The 24,058-nt window shown below is 43.1% G+C and overlaps 1 protein-coding gene across 3 annotated transcripts; it reads left to right on the top strand.

Annotated features, from left to right (window-relative positions):
• Positions 1-210: 210 nt before the first annotated feature.
• On the top strand, positions 211-23,529 carry NUTF2 (nuclear transport factor 2). 3 transcript variants are annotated; one of them, XM_082290017.1, is made up of 6 exons: positions 211-293; positions 8,949-9,073; positions 11,054-11,125; positions 15,199-15,297; positions 18,805-18,958; positions 22,947-23,529. In XM_082290017.1, the coding sequence occupies exons 2-5, from the start codon at positions 8,975-8,977 to the stop codon at positions 18,913-18,915; spliced, it is 381 nt and encodes a 126-aa protein (XP_082146143.1). In that variant the 5' UTR covers positions 211-293; positions 8,949-8,974; the 3' UTR covers positions 18,916-18,958; positions 22,947-23,529. The 3 variants fall into 3 exon arrangements, with proteins under 3 accessions (XP_082146143.1, XP_082146141.1, XP_082146142.1); XM_082290015.1 differs by lacking the exon at positions 18,805-18,958; XM_082290016.1 differs by lacking the exons at positions 211-293; positions 18,805-18,958 and adding an exon at positions 503-597.
• Positions 23,530-24,058: the final 529 nt, after the last annotated feature.

Below are 24,058 nucleotides of genomic sequence, written 5' to 3'. Positions count from 1 at the left end.
CCCGCTCCGCTCCCCCACGATCCCACAATGCTCCGGGGCGCCGCCGCGGGGCCAGCGGCGCGCGGGCCCCTTCCCTCATTCAAATGAGCCACCGCGGGGTGCGGCGCGGGACTTGTCGGGAGTTGTAGTTCTACTCGCCCTTCCCAGTGCGCGGTTGGCGGCCGGCGGGACTCGCTGTCCCGGCATGCCGCAGGGCCGGGCGGAGCGGGGCGGGGCCGGAGCGCGGGCGAGGGAGGCTGAGGGGGCTCGCGCCGCGCACGGGGCCGCTGCCGCCGCCATAGTGGGAGCCGCGGGTGAGTGCGGGGGGCGCGACCGGGAGTGGCAGCGGGATTGGGACCGGCACCGCCCGCGGGCCGGCACACGGCGCCGCCATACCCCGCGCTCGCCCCCCGCGGCCCCGTGGCCCCGTGGCCCGGCCCTATCCCCGCCGCGGGGCGCTGCCGGCTGCCGCGGGCCAGGTTGGGCGGGAGCCGCCGGCCGGAGCCGCCCTGACCTTCCCCGTCTTTGAGGCGCCGGCAGCGCGGTCCCACAGGGGCGGCGGCGGAGGGAGACGAGCCATCGCCGGCTGTGCCCAGGACTGGCGGGCCCCGCGTATGGGTGGGTGGGCGGGCGAGCGAGCGAGCGAGCTGAGAGGGGTGGGCGGCCCCGGCCCGGCTCCCCCGAGGGAGCGAGGAGCCTCGGCCGGGGCGAGCTCGGCTCGCAGGCTCGGGGAGCAGATTCCTCCAGCGGGGCCGGGGGATTACGGGGAGCTGTGGACTGTGCCTCGCCTCGCCCCGCCGGCAGCCCCCGGCGCTCCCCGGGCGTGCTGTCTCCGCCAGCCACCCCGGCGGGCCCCGGCGCTGCCGCCGCGACCCTCAGAGGCACCGAGGCTTCTCGGCCTGCTGCCCATCGGTGCTTCTGCGTTGCTTTGCGACGGCTCGGTATCGCAGGGAGGAGTGTAAAGGGAGTGAATGGGAGCTGAGAGGAGATGGTTTGTGCAGGGCAGAAGGTGTACTCGGTTATGCTTCTCCTTCGAGTGTTTTTAATGTTCTTGCTGTTTTCTGTCTTGCCAGAAGGTTGTGAGAGGACTGAAGTTACCTGACATGGTTGAATCGCTTTGTCACGTTGAACGTGAAAGGTTCACGCTTCCTTGGAGTCAAACTAGCAAAGTGCATGTGCTCAGTGATCTGCTGCAGTCATGTAGTTTTTTATTTTGAGTTGCCATTTTCCAGTATGATCTGCAAGAGAGAATTTTTTCTTCCTCTCTCGGGCTGTTGTCAGTTTTCAGCTTTGAAAACAATCAAAACCTTCAAAGGTGTGCAGTAGCAAGGAGTGTGTGTTGCATTCAGTTAACGCAAGATAGCTTTCTGAAGCCATTTAAATCCCCAAGAGTCTGTTCTTGCAATTCAGATTGAACTTCCTGTCTTAGGCAGGCTGAAATAATAATTCAGCTCATTCGAAGTCCATAATTTCCAGTTTAAATGTGTCTTAGAGCTGTACTGTCTTACTGTATTGCAGTCGAACTGGAAAAAAAAGCCCAAGTAAATACTTGAGTAGGAATTGGTTGCAGAAATGTTGCCTGAAAGTTAATTCTGATTCATTAATCAGCTGCCTTCTCAAGTTAATACTCTTTTGCCTTGAGAAGTCATGTTCAAGCAGTGATTTCTGTATTTGTGTGTAGTGACTTTAAGTTTTCTTTTATCAGCAACAAAAAAAAAAGCATTTCACAGACCTCCACCTAGAAGTAGCAAAATTACTGTATATAGTGAAATGCCTGATCTCATTTAAAGTGAGGTGATATTTTGGCTCACTTTTGGACTATTTAACTGTTTTCCCAATGGGCTCCTAATTATTATTTGTATAAAAGGTTGCAAGTTATTTGTTAGATAATTTGAAATATATTTGCTTAACATCTGTGTTTGTTCAGGTCTTTAGAAAAATGCAAATGGTAACAACTTTCTGCAGTTCTCTCTGCTGGAATTTCTTTTGTTCCTGTTAATAAAAGGGTCATTTAGTTAGTGAAAGTGTAGAGTATGGTAAGTTTAGGAATTGCAATATATACTAATAGCTGGTAACATTGCAAGTGTAATTCCTTTATGTTGTTTTAAAACTCGTAGATATTGTGGCAACTTTGGCCATTAAATGTTTTCTTACTGTGTCTATAAGGTAAAGAAAAACAGGGTGTAGTGGTTCCCCCTCCAGTGCCTCCCCTGTTTTTTTTTAAACTGAGCAGTCTTGCACTCCTTTTGGGGAAAGGAAATGTGGCTTCAGCCCTTGCAAACTTAAATTTGGTTTTTGGCTTGCATGAAGAATACTCTGGAAAAAAGGCAGATGTGTAGCACTGTGGCTTTTGCTTAACAACAAAACATTATGTCCTCCTCTGCAGTTACGTGTAATATATATCTGTATATATGAAAATCATCCTGACTGACTCTGTGTGGCTCTCTTGGGTTGTCAGGTTGCAGTTGAGATGAGCATCAAGCTGTAGGCACAGTGAAGGCTTTCCCAGAGTCTTCCTCAGGTGCTTTGTGTACTAGTGGCCTTACACTTGCTGACATTTCTAACAAAAAAATGTACTTCAGATTGGCATAATTCTCTCATTAATTTGTTTCAATGAAGTTGGAGTAGAGGAATAAAAAGACTGAGAAGGGGAAAGTAAATGTGTTTCCCAGAAGGAAATAGTCTGGACCTTGTCATCTTCCCCTTTCTCCCTTTCCATCCTTTCACTGTTCACATATCTAGACTTAACTATTTTTAGCTCGAAAAGCATATTTAGAATAATGTAATTTCTTGCACAGAGCAGTCCATGACAATTACTTGGTGGAGGTCTCTGAAGTCAATGGTTTCTCATTGGCCTTGAGCTGTAGTTCGCAGAGGGTTCTCCTCTGTGGATCAGTCAGCTGCTGTGGAGATGATTGTGGAAATGTGTCAGAGAAACACATCTTCAGTCTCTGAATGCAGAAATTTGTTCCTCAACTGGAAATTTTATAGGTTTTCAAAGGGAGAAAGATTGACCACTGAATTGGCATTTACCAGACAGAGTCGAAGTGTGTTGAAGATAAATGGCTGATGAGGCATGATGTCCCTCAGTAAGTTCCAGTATTTCTTCATCCCTGTGTTACTGTGCATTCTGCGTGGTCTGGGCTTGTTTAGTCTAGGGAGGCTTGAGCAGGGCTTAATCACAGCCTCAGTCTGTGTCAGGCCATTATCAGGAGAGTGGAGCCAGGCTTTTCTCAGGGTACCTCATGCCAGGGCAGGACACAAGGGGCATAATTGGAACAGATGGGATTCGGGCAGGACACAGGACAGCTGCCCTCTGTATGAGGGCAGTCAGGCTGTGGAACAGGTTTGTCCTCCTGCTTTGAGCTGGAGGAGGTCCCTTGCAAACCTGCATTATTCTGTGATAATTTGCATAGTTTCTCTGTAGGGAGTGTATCCTTTGCTAAAGGAGGATGATCTGTTATCAAGTGGTTGTTGGTGGAGTTGAATAGATGACCTGTTTGAAATAAGATTATCTGGTCCTGTGATGCTGGTTCCATTGTGTTCCTAGAAAGTGCACACTGGAGGCGCTCCTGTCTTTGCAAGTTTTAGTGGCAAAAGAAAAGCAATTGAAGGAAAAATAGTCTAAAACTGTTTGCTGCTTTACTTTTCTTACCAGTCTAAAGACTGCTGACTCTCTAATCTGAGTGATCTAAAATACCTGCGTGGTAGAAATTGCAAGAGTATGAGGAACTGAAAAAGCTGAGAGCTCTTTCATTGTCCTTACTTTCTCCTGTTAATCAGTAGTGAACAGTGCACCAACTGATGGGCCAAGCCATGTTTGCTGTGGATTCACATGTGTCACTGGACCAGCAGCACAGATTTGAGGGTGGTGTTGGTGCTATTTTGTTGCACTGGTTCTTAGATCTTCCAGAAAACAAGCTTGAATTCAATCTTGAGAGTTTAACTTTGGTGGTGCATTGGGCTGTCTTTACTATCTTGAGAGTGTGGTTTACTTATGCTGAGACTACTTGTGGAATAAGTATAGTCATAACTGAATAATAGAAGGCAATTTTCTCCACTAGCATTAGAATGTATTGGTTTGACGTTTTTCCTCTTTAAATTCAGTGGGGTTTTTTTTAAAAAAATTTTTAAATTTTTTTTTAAATTTAGTGTTTTGCAGACCAGAAAGACTTTACAGACCTTCTTTGCCTATGATGGTTGTTTATTGATTCTTTGAATACATCTTGCTTTTTAAATGTGGCAATCCCTGGCAAACCACCTCTGTTTTCCTTAGTAATTTATATTTTACTATTGCTCATGCTAGGTTTTGTTGACTTTTCCATGAAAATGTAGTATTCTTTTAGAATTACAGGCCTACCATGCTCCAATTCAGAATGACTTTAATTTTTTTGATTGACAGCAGCAAGCTTACATGTGTCCAGGTCTGATAATGTGGTAAAGCGTAACTACTGGCTGAAGCAACTTTTTGTTCTTTCTCCATACTGCAGAGCTGTGACAGTAGCCCACCTGCTCCAGATGTCACTGGCACTTATGTATTTCAGAGAAGGCAATGTCTTTATTAGTCTTGTTTTTCCAAGTAAAAAAAGTGACTTTTCCTCATGCTACCCTTCTGAGTAGCTCTGGTGGTGCCACATGAGGAGAAAGATGGGCTTTGTGCTGCAGCAAACTGACAGAGTATCGTGTGTTTTGTAGCTTGTGAAGGAAGCAGTAGGAGGAGGTTTCATCGAGACCAGTGGCAGAACTGAGTTTCTTAAGGACTATGTTCCCCTTAGGAGTTATGGGCAGTGTTGGTGTGCTCGTGCTAATCTCTCACATCCAGAACTAAGGCAGGGATGGAAGAGGGGTGTGTGTAGACAGAAGCACCAAAGCTGGGACAAGCAATAGAAAAGATTCTGTATTTTTAGATTTTGTGGATAAAAAAATCTGCCTGAGGCCAGATCACTCAAGATCACTCGTGGCCCGTGTGGAGGCTCTGTTCTCTTCTAGATCTTCTCTGTCTTATAGGTGCAGCTTCCTCATTGGTGCTACTGCTTGCTGGGTCTTTGTGCTTGTCCTGCTCTTGGTGCAGTCTGCCACGTGCCAAAGCAGATGGATGCAAAGCAAACACCGGGATGCCCTGGTACCTTATAGGATGAGATGTGTAGGGATTGTGGTGAGAGATGTGTAGAGGGGTGGAATTTACTCTTGATGTGTGAGCTTACAGTCTGGCAAAGGTATTGGAAAATTCGATTTTGATGTCGCTGCAAAAGGCCCCTGAGGAGAAGCGGTTTGGTTCAGCAGTGTCGGCATATACCTGTTAAAGACAGAGTTGCTGGGAGCTGCAGCTTTTGTGCACTGTATTGGGTTTCCACTTCAGCACTGACTGCTGGGTGGTATTTGGGGTGGGGATAAATTCTCTAGTGCAAGCAGATTGCAAGAAATAGAGTGAATAATGTGAATTAAGTATTACACTGTGTGCTGGTAGCTCAGCTTTGCTGCTGTGCTTTTGTGAAGAAGCTGTTCATCAAATGGACTGTGGTGTTCTTAAGTGGATGTGAGGAGGTAGGTTTGGTTTGAAGTGACAAAGGCAAGGAAATTAATTAGCTTAAGGAAATTATCTCCTTTTCTGTGGGGAATTAAGGTGGAATATCCAGTAATGCTTATACAGTAGTAACTTTCAGCAGGTGCCTTTAAAAGGACAGGTGTGCCACATCTTAGGAGCTTTCTAGCTTATTGAAACTTCTTTTAGCTGGCTTTATATTAGTCCGTGTTTCTGTAGCCATGGACAGATGTGAGTGAAGTGTGGATGGATTTGGCTGGATGGGTCTGAAGCACCTCTGTGTTGCCCTAGTGTTTGACAACATCAGAACCTGTGCTATCCTCACAGGTCTGCAGTAGATCTTAAAAGCCTTTTATGTTACATTTATCTCATTAAAATACTGGACTGATACATGTATCAATACAGTCTTACATGGGTTGTGTCTCACTGAAAGGGACTAGGCTTGATGACACAGATGATTCCCATCTTGTTCTTTCTTTAGGTACATCTAAGCTTCTTACATCCGTAATGACAGGCAGAAAACACAAGACAGCATGGAGGAAAAGGTGACAAATCAGAAAAGGAAAATAAACCTTTCCAGGAAGAGTGAGTGTTCAGCAAAACAATATACGAATGGTACAGGAAAGAGAGTAAGGTTGTAACAAATAAAAAGAATTAGTCAAGGGTCATTAATTTCAGCTGCATTTTTTTTTTAGCTTGTTCTCATTTCTGACAAAATCAATGTTATACCTGGTCAAATTTATGCTGATTTTTATTTATTTTACTTATTTAATAGTATTTTACTGATCAAAATACAAGTACTCTTCTTTTTTTAGGAGGAAATAGCAAGCTAACATACTAATTTTTAGATCTAAAACCCATAATTCTACTTTCCATATGTAAAATAAGAATTCCTTTATTCCTTGCAGTCTCTAAGGCTTTCTCGCAGTTTCAGGATTGAACAGAAGGCATCTGGTGATCTTGAGTGAGGCTGTTGTGCCTTGAGGGACTAAATGAGGTGCAGTGTTGGTGCACAGCTTGATCTTGGGTTTGTATGATGGTACAGTGAGCTGTTAAGGGTGAATGCACATCATGTGGGGGGGAAAGTTTAATATGGCAATAGCTAACTTGCTTTAGCTTCAAGAGAATAAGCTGGTCGTTATTTTGTTGTCCTTGACTTCAGTTCAGTGTTAGATGTGTGACTGCTGAGCATCAATAGTGTCAACTAGATTTGCCCTTGAATGTTTAGGAATATCTGACAGTGATGTGACTTCATATGTTGAAGTTGAAGCTGTGATGATCCATAAAAAGTGAATCAACATGATTTTCCCCTGTGCTGATTGTTGGCTCCACTGCAGCCATCCCAAACTACACACTTCTAGGTAGGTACCCACAGGTCTGGAATGGAAACTGCAGGCATCAAACTTAAGTCCTACTGCTTCTGATTTGCCAAATATGACATGAGCCCTACCTCTCAGCAGGGTGGACATCACCACTCAGTAGTTTCCAGGGAGTTGGTGCCATGGTTTTAGGATGATTTTTCTTCAAAATAAAATCTCCTAATACAAGCTGAAGTTCTTTGATTTCTGGCTGCATACCAGCCTAACCTGCAGTTGATCAATTATGGATGTGCAATCAATACCACCTTTTCACTTGTAAAGAACTAGGTTTAAGTTGTTCGGGATGTGAGTGTGGGGTTGCTTTTGGGTTTTTTTTTTTTAATCTGTTGTACTTGGGTGTTTTTTTAATTTGTGATATGCTTTCCCAGAGGAGTGGCCACACTGGGTAAACTCCTCCAGACTGAAGTATGTACTGCAAGTATCAGTGGAGTGCTCATGATGGTGACTAACACCAGATTGTAGATCTCTTTGGAGCTATTGAAACAACAGCTGTGTGGCAACAAGACTTTGAATTTTTATGTTAGTGTGCAGGCTTGGTGAGTTTGATGTTGACTATACTGCCTAGGTGTCTGATTGTGAAATAAGGATGTTTAAAAATGTGATAGCAGTTGTTCTTGGTAGTTGAATTTACCATCCTGACAACACAGATGCTACCTGCTGTTAGCCCATTGATCTAATAAAAGAGATTTGCTCTTCTGTAAGTATGGCCAAATTTGTGTGACCTTAAAACTTCCAATGTAAAGTCTGAACCCATTTCAGTTCCCATTTGTGTGAGTAAAGCTCAGACTGCCAAAGGCCTAAAATATGAAAGGAGCTTTCTTGTCCAACTATGAACAGAAAGCTGGGCCTGGGAGTACCCTCTGTGGAGATCTTGGGAATGTGTGTTTTGTTTCTCTTAGGAATTTGTCAAATCTTATACAGGTGTGTAAGTAATTGATAGCTAAAGGAAGCCAAAATAACTATTATGTCCTGTATCCTAAAACAGAATTTCATACCTTTCCAGGTTTGCAGTGCAATTTAAACCTGTAACTCCAAGGTTCCTGGACAGGGATTGCAAAGAGGGACTAGTGGCTGACATCTTGATGTTAAGCAAGTATAGCTTGCTTGAAGTGAACTCGGATCTTAAAATATCATGTAGTGGGGTTTGAGTGCAGTATTTGTGTGTTTTGAATTTTAGCACAATTCTTCAGACTTTCAGAGAGAGATCAGGATAAATAAAAATGAATTTGCTTTCTTGAAAAATGTAATGTTGTGATAAAGCCATCAGCTGTACTGATGGTGCATGAGAGTTTGGGCCTGTCCACACTGCTGTGCATGCTCTATGCTTAATCCCTCTGGAATAGAAGGACTTGTGTTCAGAAGTGTGGGATGCCTCTGAACTTCCAGCACCTTCACTAGGAACTGCAGATTCTCACCACTATGAAAAATCATGGTTTGTATCTTGAAGTTATTACAGGCTGAAAGATAAACATCGAGTCTACTTCAGCCTCAGTGACAGGATAGAAGAGGATGGGCAGTAAGCTTGTGTTAAACAACAAGCTAGTGAATTAATTCTCGTTATGGGCCACTGGCAGGACACTCATAGAATGGCCTGTGGATGGTGAAATACCTGAGGAGCTAAATACATGAATCAGTTGGTGTAAGCCACTTGCAGACAATCCATATTAACAGGTCATTTGTTTACAGTAAATGAGATCAAGTTGAAACAGCAAGCACTTGCCAGCTTGTTCAGATGGTGTAACTTATGAAGTATGTGAAGATAAGGTGCTAACACTCAGTTTTGTTCTCATTCTCCACTTTTGTACATGGGATGTGACCTCACACTGAAATAGCACTACAAACCGAATCTATAATTAGAAACTAAACCATTCAATATCCAAGATGTTTATTTACAAGTCTAGGATACAGAGGTGAGTTTTGTCCTACTTATCCCAAAGAAAAATTCAGGCCAGCTGAGAGGATGTGTTTCTTGGTGCTAATACTCAAGCCAAGTGTTATGCTTATTCCTGTGATCTTTCTGATGATTTTGTTGTTTGTTTGTTTTATAGTCACTGGCTCTGGGTGAGGATTCAGAATGGGAGACAAGCCTATCTGGGAGCAGATTGGATCCAGCTTTGTACAACATTACTACCAGCTTTTTGATGCAGACAGGACTCAGTTAGGAGCAATATATGTAAGTATCCACAAAAAGGGAGCTAAGACTGTCCCATTATCTGTCTGGGATTCCCTGTTCTGATGTGTGGGAATACACAGGGTGGGATTGTGGGCTTTATCCTGACTCTGGAATATCAGTCAGTGCAATCACACTCGCTTTTATTTATTGCTTTTCTTTTATGTTTCACTTCTATTTTGAGCTTTGTTTGCCTTTTAGGCAGTCAGACTCACAAAAGCCCTGTTTAGCTGTAGACAGTGGTTTGTATTGGAGGGGTTTGATGACAATCCTGTGATGAAGTGCTCTGTAAAAGCAAACATTCTAGTTTTAGTTTGTCATTAATTTACAGGCATGGATTTGCTTGGATCCCTCTTGAAGTGGGATATAATTTAAGTCCTACCCTGTGTTTATCAGTTCTTGCAGGTGTTTCTTTTACCTCATGCTATATCAATCCTCTGAACATTAAAATAGATTTACAGTTTTAAATCCAGTTTAAACATGTAGAATAACATGTTAAATGAATGTAAATTTAGTTTAAATTTCCTCAAACAATAGTTTGTTTTGTTTTTTTTTTTTCTTCTTATTTGGGGTGAAGTAGACTTGGATACCAGAATTAAAAACCGTAATTAACAAACCCAAGGAACATCAGCTTTTAGTTTTGGGGGAAGATTCCTCCAAGAGCATGCAAAGTGCTCTGTGCGTGGAGCTGATTGCTGATGGTGAGGAATGCTGCTGGGTGGCTGAGGAGTTTGCAGCAAGACGTTCAAGGCTGACAAGTCTTCTAGCAGCATATCCTGTTTTCCTGACCAGTTTTTCATCTGCTGGATGAGCTGTGTGAAGCTTCAGCAAGCTCTTGAGGATTGAAATGGTTCAGCACCCTCTGACACCCCTCCTTATACCTCAGCAATATCCAGCAGCACTGATACCATTTGCTCTTGAGATTGTTGTGTACTTGCTGCCTGCCAGATTGTTGCTTTACTTTGCCCAAGAAGCTGTGTACAGAGCCTAGAGAGGAAGAAAACCAAGCAATTTGTGTTCTAACCACAGCTCTAAATATGAAGTCTCTAGGCAGTTTGTCAATTTATTACCAAAATACATCAAATCCTCAAAATGGTGGTGAGTACAAACTCATTTAAATTCTTGGACGTAGGGCCTTCCACACAATGAACTCCTGGCTTTTTTTCACCCTTAGGGTCTTTCTGCCTTCCATCATTCCATGAAGAGTCCTGTGCACATGTAGTTGGGAGAACTATTATGCAGGTCACTGATGTGTGTTGTTTTGTGGAGTTCCTAAACTGTGGAGAATGGGACCCTGTTTTGTGTGGCTGAAATGCACCAAGGTCACAATTTGTGTAAATTTGGGGAGATTTTGCAGAAATGGGCTTGTAATGATAAGCTTTTTCCCTTCAGAGACCCTGTGGAAGCAAACAAATTTTATAGCATGCAGGAATGCAGCAGGGAGCTCTTGGATTTGGTGTGTATTCCTGTATCACTGCTTCCACCACAAGATACAGTTTATCTTTAGTGGTGTAATCCAAGTCAGTCAAGACTTTTGTCACCTGTTCCAGGTAGGGGTCTGGCCAGTCACTTTTGAATTGCTTTAGTTTGGTGAGTTGGAGCACTACCCTGGTGGTGCAACCCCTGTTGTCAGTTTTCTTCATATATTTTTCTCTCTCCACATGCTTGACTTTGTGTCCCTAGGATTTTTTTTTTTTTTTTTTTTTTGATCCTTTTGATTTTCTTCTGAAAGCTGACTTTAATCCAAAGGCGGGAACTCTTTCTGCTGGTAGACTTATGATAATGAAATGTAGCCTACTTAATTTTTAGTTGATTGTTCCAAACTTTCGCAATTGATTTTGCTGCTTTCTTTCTGTCTCGCAATGAGGTAGTTTTCAAATAACCGGATTCTAAGGACTTATGTGAAATAAACAAAATCTTGTATCAGGATTGCTTAAGGGTTACCTAAGCAGGTTGATGACTTTTTCTTTCTTTTTCCCCCAGATTGATGCATCATGCCTTACGTGGGAAGGACAGCAGTTCCAGGGCAAAGCAGCCATCGTTGAAAAACTCACTGTAAGTCTGTAATCCTTACTGAATGTTTTGGGAAACAGTTATGAAGACTAGAAGATAATTGCTTCTGAAAATTTGAGTTAGACTTAAGAGTTCAAAAATCTTGAACTTGTGCTTCCAACTTGGGTCTTCAAGAAATGTTATGATTTACTGCTGTGTAGTAAGGTTATTCCACTGATGGCTCTAATGGTGAAATGTTAATTGACTCCATAGTTTGCAAGGTTATTTTGTGACTGCAATTGTATTTGACATTATTGATTTATTTTTTTAAAAGGTCTAATGCATAAGCTGCCTCTGATCTAGAGGAGTGAAAGGTGTCTTTGCTCTTTTAAGGCATGCCAAGGAAGAAGCAATAGCAAACCTGTTATTTGGATCTGTCTGTGAGAAAGGCTAGACACATTACAGCAAGGAACAACTTATTTTGTGATACGTAAACTGCAAATAAGTTCTGTAGTGGAGAAGCTGACTTATCCTCAATGCAGATTTGTCAGCAGTTCAGATATGAGCAGGTATGGTTCAGGACTTTGAAACGTGTCTCCTCTTCAGCAAGTGAGAGGACACTAGAATTCCATGTTCGTTTAGTTAAACTTAAGAGGATTTTTATCTTCTTGAGTAAATCCATGCTTCTGTTATAAAACTGGGGGTACTTGCATGCTGTCATGAGACTAGAAAGTTTGTTTCTTTTGCAAGATATGCAGGGGACACACTTTTAGGTCACCAGACAGTCTGCTCTGAGTATGGTATTTCAGACATTTTTATTACACATTGAGAAGAAAAATAATTGCAACTTGACACTTGTCTTATTGCACAGCTACTGCTCCTGTGTTTTGGAATTACTTCTTTCACCTAAGGCATCTTTAACTGTGAAGACAGGTTCACCCTCAGGTCTGTGCTTTAGGTACCTGTGTTGCCTTTGAGAAGGCTGCAGATCTCAGAAAGAGCAGCAACTGCTGCTTGTAGGTGAGGAGATAGCAAAGCTCCAGGGTAGCTTGTTTGTGTACTCAGTGCTCTTTAGACTTTTGGGCTAGCAGCCATTTAGATACCCAACCAGCCAAGCGTCTGCTTGGCCACAGTGTCTGATTGCTGCCTTGGATTCAGCCCAGTGCAAATCCAGCCCCTTTCTCACTGTGACATAGCTCATCTTTACCTTCCCTGTCTCTGCTGCAAGGTGGACTTTCTGGATTTATATGCCTGCTGCAGTCATAATTGGTGAGTGAAGACACACTACTCTGCTTTAGGGAAACTTTTTCTGGCTTGTATCCATCTGCTTAAAGTAAGGAGGAAATGCACTGAAGTTACTCTGTGCCCTTCCACTGCCATGGTTCGTTATGAGCTGTATCAGCTTACAGTGACTCTAATGTCGTTCAGCATTCCTCTGTCAGCACTGAGCTGCCTGGGCTCCCTTTGCTGTGTCAGCTTCATGTGCTCACCTACTCTGCTTCTGGAGCTGCTTAGTCAGTTCAGCACATCCCTGAAAGTTTGGCACTGAAATTCTTTCGCACTTCTGCGGTCTTGTGTCCTTCAGTGCCTGGATGGTGAATTGATGTAAGCACAAAGGTGGCATTTTCTTATAGATCAAATTCTTTGCTGTGTGACAGCAATGATATGGCACCTTTTCAGTCTGCTCATATAGCAGGGCAAGGTTGTATGGGCATTGCTCTGCAGAACTGACACATCTGTGCCTTGTTACAGCGTGGGAGTTGACACTTGTTTCTTCTGTCCTAATTGGTGCTGGACTTGTTTCACATAGAGTGCCTGTGCTAATTAGGGGCAGCCTGATTTACATTGAGCATTTGAGATAATAATTACGTAGTTCTATGAATGTAGTGGAGCAAGGAGGAAGCTGAGACACGTATTCTTGCTGCCAGCAGCGAGTTTATGCTACTTAACTTTATTCTTGCCTGATTTCTCTTACCTGACTTCAAGGAGGATTCCATACTTTTTATAGTGAAAGACCAGCCAATTTCTAATGTCAGAGGATGGTAAAAGCCCTGGTTGTTATGTAGTTCCATGCTTTTTAGACACTTTTATTGTACTTTTCATACCACAAAATCATTCGCTCCAGTACAGATGGATGTCTATAAGCAGCCATCCTTTTGCGGTAGCCTCTGCCTGTCCTAAAAATCAGTGGTCTTTCCTGTCAGCTACACTCCTGCTCTTTCCAGTGGGTTTTCTCCCAATGCATCACATGAGTAGCTCACTAGGCTGGCCAGCCATTTGGGGTCCTTTCCTCTGAAAAGGACAATCATAGAATCTTTAAAGTTGGAAAATATGTGCCAAGATCGAGTCCAACCTTTCGCTGAACACCACCTTGTTAACTAAACCATAGCACTGAGTGCCTTGTCCAGTTGTTTCTTGAACACTTCCAGGGATGGTGACTCCGCCACTTCCCTGGGCAGCCCATTCCAATGCTTAACCACCTTTTCAGTGAAGAAATTCTTCCTGATATCCAACTTGAACCTCCTCTGATGCAGCTTGAGGCCATTTCCTCTTGTCCTGTGGAATCAGGTACTTGAAACAGCCACTGTCTTACCCAGCCTTGTATTTGGTTCCTTGTCACCATTTTGTAGAGCTCTTGATTCCAAAGCCTTTCCTTCCTCCCTGAACACAATTGCATCCCTCTGCCTTTTTAAAAGAATCTTTTTGCAGGGCTTGTTCAACAAGAAGCTCTTGTACTGAGGTGGGGCTGGGCTTTGAAGTACCCTTTTGTCAAAATAACTTCCCAGCGTGTGCTTGTGCAAGTTGTGTGGGTATTCTGCACATTCAAGTTTGGAATGGTGACCCTGGAAAACAGTCTGCTGGTTGTTCAGAGAAGAAGGCTCTGGTTTTGTGTTGTTACTATGTCTGTCCATACTACAAAGCTGTCAGTCCATTTTGCGCTTCCAAGTTGGTTGGGACTGTATTCCCAGCCAAGAGGAAACACCGCAGGCTTTATTAAAGGGTGCTCTTGAATAGTGTCCCTCTAATTAGAGGGCTGCTCCCTACACTTCATTTGCTTCCTCAGGTCCTGATCCTTCCACAGTTTCTGTGTTCTCTGTTATCCAAGGATTTAGCTTCCTGGAATTCTTCCTGGAGCCTTAGGCTTGTAGAGCCAAGACTGCACTTCGTATTCGTTACAGCAGGACTTGTGTCTCTACCTAGGCCTTCTAGGAAGTCTTTGAGGCCTGCTACAGTAGAGGGAAGTGCAGAACTTGTCAAAGTATGCATTTGGCTCTGTTTCAACCTGTTTCCAAATCAGGGAAATGCAGCAAAGGCATCCAAGTGCCACCTGAGGTTTGAATGGCCCCGTGCTGCCATGCTGTGCAGTTCCTGGACTTTGAGTATCTGCCACATGGTCACCCAGAGCTCCATCCATGCTGAACTGCCACTAAAGCACCTAGCAGTAATGCAGCTTTTGGGGAAACAGTCCCAAAATTGCATTTGTGTGACAGGGCTCTGAGATCCCCCAGATACTTCACGTTCACTGCTTGGACTTGTCCATGTTGGAATGTGAATGTGGTCTAAATTGAAAGACGGGAATTACTCTCCAATGCCTGGTGCTCCTCAAGGTGTGTTCCTTGCACAAGTACCTCCAGACGTACTGACGTTGGCTACCTGAGTGTCAAGGGAATTAAAAAGGGGAAGAGTGGATATGTGGATTTCATGTCTTGAATACTTCATCCACTTTTCCTTTCCACTCATAGCCACTTTAACAAAGAAGCAAATTCGGGCTTGTCTGGTAAACCTCAAGTATTAGATGATAAAATCCTTTAACACAGTTCAGAGCAGAGGTTTGTTCCTTCATCATAAGAACTTTGAGCTTACAGATGATCTGAAGCTCTTCAGGCAGTGCAATTAGAGTAGGAAAAGGTACCATTCACTGTGTAAGGCAATGTTATTTCCTCTCTTGGTGCTTGAAAAAAACTGTTACAATTGACCCCCCCAAATGAGTAGTGCCCTCATTTGCAACAGTTCTCTGTGCAGTACTGCCACAATAGTCTAACACTTCATAATGTTGGATTTGCTCAATCTTTGTTTTGTAAGTTAAATAATTCAATTGCTGTATACTTTCTTATTTTGATTTCTTTTCATTGCAGAGCCTCCCTTTCCAAAAGATACAACACAGCATCACAGCACAAGACCACCAACCTACACCTGATAGCTGTATACTCAGTATGGTAGTGGGACAGCTTAAGGTAAACTCTTTCCATTATAGGTTAATGAGTGTTTGTGTCTTAGAATTTTGTAGGATTCTAAATCATCTGCTTTCTGAATATATTAAAATGCTCTCATGGGTGGGGAAGGAAAAGGGGTAAGTTTGCATTGGGATATTGTTCCTCTGCCATTCAAGACTGTCAAGAAATGCTCCTTCTTTCAGACACCTAGTTCTAGGTAAGCCACCTGTGATTTGACAGTCGTGTTCTGCCAAGCAAAGTATCATGGATTTATTTGTGCAGACAAATACCATGTGGGTTCTAATGGCATCAGTATTTCCCTTTCCCCAATGCAGTAAGGTGTCCTCTGTTGCATTTAAAAGCATCATCACAGTGTTCTTGGACAATTTAAGCACATCTAGTTTAACATGCACCTTGATGTCCTGTTTGCACTGAGCTCTGATTTAGCAGACTTCATTTTGCTAACTGACCACCCTTCAGTGCATCCATACTTTTTATTTACTGTCACAGGACACAAGAATACAATCCTGGTGTCAGTATGGTCCAGTACCTCTGTAATCAAAACTGATTCAGCAATGGGAGTGTTGCCTCTGAGATCAAACACTTACTGTTGAAACAGCTGCTTCTTGTGAAGAATCAGATTATTTTTCAAGCTTAGTATGACTATATTGCTATGTGACTGATACTATTGCACTGTGTAAACTTACCCAGTCTGGCAGTATACCAGGGCCACAGACTTGTAAATTAATGAAGCTGCTTATGAATGAAAGACATTGTCCTGGAATCTGCAAAAAATACTCTGTGAAAGTCAGCTGCAGGCAGAACTTGCTCACAGTGGGGGGTGTTAGTTTAAAAAATGTGAAATTACATAGCAGTAGTTGAAGTTATCAGAGTTCGTTTGGTCCAGCTATGCTGTGAAGTCAGGCCTCTCATGCCATCCAGTCTTTAGAGTTATCTGCACCCAGTTTGTTTTAAAATAGCTGTTAGATTTCCTTTTCCTGCTAACTCAATGGCACCTCCAGTATCAAAGCATTCAAACTTCCACTGACACTGTACTCTTTACTAAGCAAACATAGGACTGGATGTTTGAATCTGCTTGCTAAGCTGTTCTCTTCGTTTTGGGCTGGGCAGCTGAGAAGAGCAGTGCATCCACTGCCGAACCTAACATAGGCAGCTTTGGCTCTCATTAAAGTTGCTCCTGCTTCCTAGCTGCAAGTTGGATTCCAGCTTTCTTGTTGCTCAGTCCCACCTGCACACACTGTGGAAAAGCAGCCACATGTGACCATGGAAAGCACTGAATTGCAGGACAAACATGCTGATCTCTTCAGCGTTGCTCTTGGGTGTGCACAAAACTCTGATGTGATCAAGACCTTTTGACTCAATGTCTTTGGCCAGTCACATCTGCACTTAGTTTTGCACAGTCATGTTTTTAAGGTTATTGCATAATTATCAAGCAGATCACAGCTTGCAACGGTGATTGTGTTGGATCCGGTGGCAAGATACCAAGTTCTAAAAGATCCTGTAAAGATACTGGGTTTTCTCATCCATTAATATGGAGGGATTGTAAATGCAATCTGGGAGCTTTCCATAAATACCATGACTTGGAGTAGTATTTTGTGTTGTATTGTTTTTAACCTCTGAATAATTTCAACTTGCTGAAATAACTCAGTATAATTTGGGGATCATGTGTTAGAGCATCCAGGTATTTGGAGAGAACATACTGGATTAAAGTATGCCTACTGTCATGATCAAATCCAACTTGCTTGTGAATTTTTAGTAGATGAGGAAATGTTTTTCCACTCTTCACATGTATATGTCTCAAACCTTAGCTTTAAAAATTACATCTTAATCCCTGGGAATGCTGCTTCTCACAGAACAAGTGTCCAGAAGGTCGAAGTCAACTTAGAACTTTAACTTCATGCTTCTGCCTTGTTGTGATATTTATAGAGGTGGACAAATGAAGTATCAGGAACAGTCTGTGGCATGAATGAACCTGGCTGTCATATGTAGTGAATACTTTTTTCTCGTGCCAATTCACACATGTTGACAGGCATTTTACGGCATCTCAGTGCTGCTCTGTGTACAATACACTAACTGAGAATAGCTGGGTGCAGATGGTGCATTTTAACAAGTGGCTCACTTGTAGCTCCAGGAGCAGGGAACACGGTAACAGGCAAACATGGAGCTGCATACTCACTGTTATTTAAAGCTGCCTTCTTAGTGGTGTGGCTGCTCAGCCTACATATGTTGGTCTCAAGGAAAACTCTAAGAGAATTTTGCACAAGGAAGGGCACTTCCAAGAGCACCAGTAGCAGAATTTGAAAGGGTTGAAGGGGAAGGCCATTCTTCCTGCTTACTATTCCATTATCCTTTTCATGGGACTGCGAAACAAATTCTTCAAAGCCCAGGACAATTAATGCATATTTTAATCCTCTGCAGTTTTTCAAAACTTGAATTGTTTCATGTAATGAAGGACCATGTATAATGCTTTTAGTAGAGTAACCCAAGAAAATAATAGTGCTAAAATACCTGTAACATGCTCTTTTCTAAGTTGTCATTCTTGGCATGATATTTAAACAGATCTTCTGAGGCATTAGTTGCTTGAATTGCTAGTCCCAAAGTTCAGAACATCATTCACTCTGAGGAAGCTAGGCACATCTTGTATTTCTGCCTTAAACCATTATACATATGTTTCTTCCCTAAACCATAGATATATAAATCATTAGGGGCAAAAATAAACCAAAGGAGAAAAACTTCCTACTTCCCTTGCATATATTGTGGGGTGAACTATTATCAAATCATCACAAAGCCTGAGTTTTCTTCTTGACTGTACAAGAAGAGTTCTGAAGGAATAATGGGGCTAAGGACTGCTACTTTCAAACTCTCTTATTTCCTTTATCAGAGTATTAATTCTCAAGTAGATCTGCAGGTTTGGGTTGCTTTAAGCCCTTGGCCTCCCATGAGGGAGGGGTTTTAACTGGGGTCAGTTGAAATCATAACTGCCCCATGACAAGGTCAGGATGTGTATCTGCCTCTGTGCTGCTCCAGTCCACAGCCCAGCATGCTAATACCAGTATAAACTATAAATAAATAAATAAAAAACCCTTTTGCAACAGAATAATCACCTACACTGAGGGGCCTGGGTACAACAGCTGCTTTGAGAAGATGCTGTAGAGTAACAGAGCATCTAAGTAGGTGAATGTCACTAGCAGGGATTTAAGTCGCTGGCTAAAGCAGTGCAGTAATTGCTTTCGAAAATCCTCTTTAATGGATGCTGATAGGTATTAATGTTTGGGTGGGGTTATCCTTTTGTAGAGGTATAATAAATACACATCCACTTATTCTAATATTGCTGTTCATTGTCTGAGTGCTGCTTGCTTGCTTCAACTAGGAAGAGTAAGCATCAATTTAAGTCTTTAGGAGTGAATTCCTTTTGGTGTGACCCTGCTTTGCCAGAGTTCATCCAGAATGTCACCCAGTATCCTCAGTGTGCTTCACCTAGTAATGTATTTCTCCTGTCATGCTCAGGCAGATGATGACCAAGTTCTAGGCTTCCACCAAACCTTTTTGTTGAAAAATTTTCAAGGTGCCTGGGTGTGCACCAACGAAGTCTTCAGGCTAGCCCTCCACAACGTTTAACCCTGTGCCTTACCTGTCTTCCAGTCCTGGCTGTCCTGGTTGAGTAAGGAGTGCTCTCTTATTGCCCTTCTGTCCCTTGAGCTCGGCTGAGAAGCATGGCTGTGGCTTGTGTGTTCTCAGAGCCATGTGGCAGATCTGTGGCTCTCCCCAGAGTGTGATTTCTGAAGTGATCGATGCAGAATTAATTGTGAATAACTAATTGTTATGCGGTGTTTCCTAGTCTTAAAAGGAAAAGGAAATTTGCAATTAAAATCACTGGATGTTTTTGTAATGCATGCTGAACACTTGAAGCATTGTTTAAAAAGCACTTAAAGCCAGTTAAAAAAGGCTTAACATCTGAAAGAACCTGCAGTCTCAAGTAATTAGCCTTTCCTTTGAGGTAAGGGTTGTTGCAACCCTGCAGTTCAATCAATTACTGCTTTGGGTGCTGGTGAAGAAGTAAAACCCTCTCTGACCAGGCAAGAGGAGGAAAGTTGTGTAGCTAAACCTGAAGTGCAAAGCAGTCTTGCATCTCAAACTCTGACATAGCTCACTGCTCTGTGAGCTTAGGGTTTCCTTTGGAGCCTCCAGGTCAGGAGGGATGTAGAAAAACTGAAAGGTCAGAAGGCTGCCAGGATTGTGAGTGATGGAGAGCTTGTGGAGCTGGGAGAGAAGGTGGCGAAGGGCAATCTGCTGGAAATATAAGTGAAAAGTGATTGAGTATTTCCAACTACCTGAAAGCAAACTCTTCTCAGTGGTGCCAGACAGTGTAACAAGGGACAGTGGTTGGAAACCGTAACTCGGAAGGTACAGATGGGACACAAGGGAAGATTTTCATGGAAGACTGAAACCCTGGGAAGTGGTGCCTGGATACCTTGTGAAACATCTGTTCTATGAGAATTTGAAGACTCTGCTAGACAAAGCTGTGGCTGATGCAGTGAAAGATGTCCCTGCCTGGGACAGGAGGATTGGATTAGGTGATCTCTAAAGGTCCCCTCTGTGGACCACCCCAGCCCATTCTGTGGTTCTGTGATGCAGAGCTGCTGTAGTCTATGCTCATGCTGAGCAAAAGTCTAGCCGGGAAATCAGAGGATCCTTCCAGTCTGATTCTGGGACTTCTTTAATTTTTGTTTTAATTCAATGATGTCATGGAAGAATTTGAACTGCACAAAGGAAAGTTTTATGGGAAGATTAAAGCCCCTTGTGTTTAAAGCCTGGGCTCACATCTGGAATGCAAATCCTGAGGTTCATGCCTGAATTTGGAGTGAAAAGTAAGGATAGAGAGTTTCAGTGGTGTTATCTGAGCTGTGATGAAGATCTAACCTAAAATGGGATAGATTAGTCTGTGTTTTCTGGGGCATCTTGAGTCACTGAACTGTGAGCCTTTGCTATGTGCTAATATTACATAGTCAAAATTTGGGAATGGACTATAAAGTATTTACTTCACCTTGGGTATAGTCTAGGATTTTCCTTGTTTTTAAAGTATACTGTTCCTCTATGCTATGAAGAGATAACATGAAAGGAATAAAGAAAACAATAATGTGTGACTTCATTGTGGGAATTTGGTGTCTGTACCACACCAAGTGTTTTGGGGAAGAATTCCCTCTTAGTCCTTCTTCATGTGTCCAGCCCTAAACTGCTTAAGAAAGGAGGAAATTCTCCTTAAGCCAGAGCATCAAGAGCTGCAGTGCTTTTATCAGAGCCTACCTAGGCTTATCAGAAATCGAGGAGACCTACATTAAAGCTCGTCTGGTGCTGATATTTTTTTTCCAGATGTATATTTTAAAGCATACTCATGTCAGTAATGACAAGCTCAAATTTGGTGTGAAAAGTACTTACGTAGCTTGTAATAGATGCCTCAGTGATCTGCAAGGAGGAGGGCAACTGAGAGCTGAGAACCTGCCAACTCCCAAGCAGTGAGGCTCTCCTGGGATGGGTTACATTGGATACCCGGGGGAAGCTGGGAAAGGCACAAACCCATGGGCTTCAGTGCACAGGCCACCTCTACAGCACAGATATGTGAGCCTCTCTTCTGGGCATATGTAGTAAGGATAATACTTTGAAATAATTGCCATGACTGCTGTCATATGTGCTAATGCACGAGATGGACGGCTGGTCTGACCCAGCATAATTGCTTGTGCTCACACTGGGCTCCTTCCCAGGGAGCCTCTGCCTCATGCAAGGCAGGTGGATATTGAGGGACAAGCTGCCCTGTTCATCTGCTGGACAGTGACTACTGGCACTTGTCTTGCTTTGAGGATTTTTCTCTCATTCAGTCATGTATTGAACACTGACTTGCTCATATTTCTGGCCTTACTTGTTGCCTTCTTAATATCTGGCTGTAGTAGTTTCCTCATTCACTTTGTTCTTCATGGTTTTATAGTAACTTGTCTTGCCTGTTCTCCCCATTCTCATGTTTTTGCAAGCTGAAGAGTTGTACTCAATTGACTTTCTTCAGTAGGAAACTGTCCTGTAGCTGGATCATTTTTCTTGTAATTTTATGACTTTATTGCAGCATTTTATTTTTTTAAATTATAAGAAATGCATGCAGGATTTGATACGTGGGTGTTCTTTGCCTGTTTATGCATTTGCATTTTCTGGGTTTTGGTTCTTTGTTCTTCCCTAATAACTGCTAACCCTATGCTTGCCTTGATTGCTGGTTTAATACATAAATATCTATCATTATTTCAGTATCGCTTTCCTGAGAGGCCAGTCTAGGGCCCACTTTGGTTTTCCTCTGTGAATTAGCATATGCTTAGTGAAACTGCACTTCATGTGCACCACTTAACTTCCTAGGCAGTTGTCACTGTGAAATCCCTGCAGTGGTTTTTGGATCTGAATGCTTTCTTTCCATGCACTTGATGCCACCAGCGCACTGGCAGACTTGCTGTTCTGTGATATAAGTGATGTCCTTTGCGAGTTGCTCCTGAAACCTGACTTGTTTCACAGTCCATTAATATTATTTTTTTAAAGTAAAGTTTCCTTTTTTGATTATTTTGTAGTCTGCTTTGCTCTTCAGACTTTTCACTTGTTCTCAGTGAACAGCAGAGCATTGCCAATGAACATTCAGTGCTTTGACAGCCTCTTTCATGAGCTGCTCTGGCTGCTGCTTTTCAAGGCTCTTTTTATACATTCCCCCCCTTTTCTGTAGCTGAATAGTCATGTGTTGAAAGAATAAAGCTTAAAATCCTCCAAAAATGCTGAATTGAACACACTACAGCCACCGTCAGAAGATTGTTTTGTAGTTGCTTCTGTGTGCTGTTCAGATTAAATCCTGTTGTGTCATTTCCAGCTGATTGATTTGGGAATAATTTGTTATTTTGAGGGTTTAATTCCTGCACAGTGTCTCTGAGAAGATGGGTAAATAAACATTAGGTGGGAGTACTAGTCTCCCTCTAATACTATTTTCTACTTTTGTAGTAATATTGTAGTAACCCGGACATATTTTCAGAGGCAGGAGTGGAGGCACTGCTGCAGACATTCCCTGTGCTTAGAACACACTGTCACATCTGTAGCAAATGCTCTGCTCCCTTCCAGCTGTTGCTGGACAGTGGAAGTGGGAAGTACTATGTTGCTGGCCAGCTGCACCTGCTCTGGCAAGGCTTTCAACACCCAGATCATTACCTGGATCATCCAGCCAATGTGTTGATACCAACCTCTACAGCAATCCCCATCTGCCATCAACCCAAAGTTCAGCAGCTAAAAATTGAACCACTTCTTTTAAGCTTGAGTCCTGGGCAAGGAATCTGTGATTCAACACTGAGGCAGGCACATTCCGTCAGTGTGGTGAGTGACACTTCAGCAGGTCTTCAAAAAACCCCAACTTCAGATGCCATTGCAGGATTTCCATGTCACTGGGCCCTGGGTGTTTGTCTGCAAAGCCCCTCAGAACAGACCCTCTGGTGGTATTGGTGTCTCCTGGGGTATTACACATCTTACAGCATGTGATGTCACTGTTAATGTTAGCTTTAAGTTGTCTTATCATGAGTTTTGGAATAAATTGCTCAAAACCAGAGTGTTTTAAACCTTTTCCCCCCCCTCTCTTTCTGCAGGCTGATGAAGATCCTATCATGGGATTCCACCAGATATTTCTATTAAAGAACATCAACGATGCCTGGGTTTGCACCAATGACATGTTCAGGCTAGCATTGCACAACTTCGGCTGAGCTGCCCATCCCGAGGCACCCGGGCTTTTTTTTTCTTTTTTTTTTCTTTTTTTTTCTTTTCTTTTTTTTTTTAATTTTTTTTGTTTTCCTCCTCTCCTCTTAACTGGTATTATTCACACTCATGGAACATTCCAAATATCATACACAAACCTGCAGCACTGCAGAGCGTGAGCAAGCAAGACTTGTGACCTGCCCTTCTGCTGAGTTTACATTGTCACTAGATGAGTTTCTTGTGCATGATGTTTGGAAATTAGACTTAGCTGCATTTGATAAGAGAAATTTGTGTTGTACCAGCATGCCTCGGAAAGAATTTATAATGCAAAAGGTTGTTGTTTATGTACTGACAAGATACTCTATAACCCAAAGAAATGAAAGAACAGCAGCCTGTACAGCCCAGTTACTGATTTGTTCAGATGTTTCAATGCTACATTACACAATAAAACAGAGATTTTCTTAAAAGTTTAAATTATTTTTATGAGTTGGCTGTGGAGTGTGTGATAGTGCTTGCTGTGGGTAGACTGTGTCTGTCTCGTGGGGAAATGCTTGCAGAGCTGGCCCTCGAACTGAACGATTCCTGACAGTTTTACCAGTGAGTGCAGGGCAGGTCCGCCCTCCTCCATATCCCTTTTCCTCTCCCTCTCAGCAGTTTTCATAACAGAGCCTTCTGGCTCAGTTTTTAACCATTGACAGCTTAGTTCTCACCTGCTGTATTTTACCAATGCAAATTCCCCACATACTACAGGAGGATGACAACAGTGATGTAGTCTGTAGTCAGTCTCCGTGCCCTCTAAGCGAAACGGGACACCTGTATTGTCGTCACCGGCAGACACAGAGGGTCGGTCCCGTGCCGCTCTCCAGGAGTTTGTGCCTGAAGCTCTGCTCAGGTTCTGCGCTGTGCTGTGTGTGCAGCCTGCTCTCGTTTGGCGGGAGCTGGTGTGTGCAGAGCTGCGCCCAGGGCGGCCGTCCCCAGCGTGGCGGCGGCGGGGCAGCCCCGCTCC

The sequence above is a fragment of the Coloeus monedula genome (genome assembly GCF_965178545.1).
Source record: "Coloeus monedula genome assembly, chromosome: 13".
Classification (NCBI taxonomy): Eukaryota; Metazoa; Chordata; class Aves; order Passeriformes; family Corvidae; genus Coloeus; species Coloeus monedula.
This window is presented reverse-complemented; position numbering and strand designations above follow the sequence as displayed.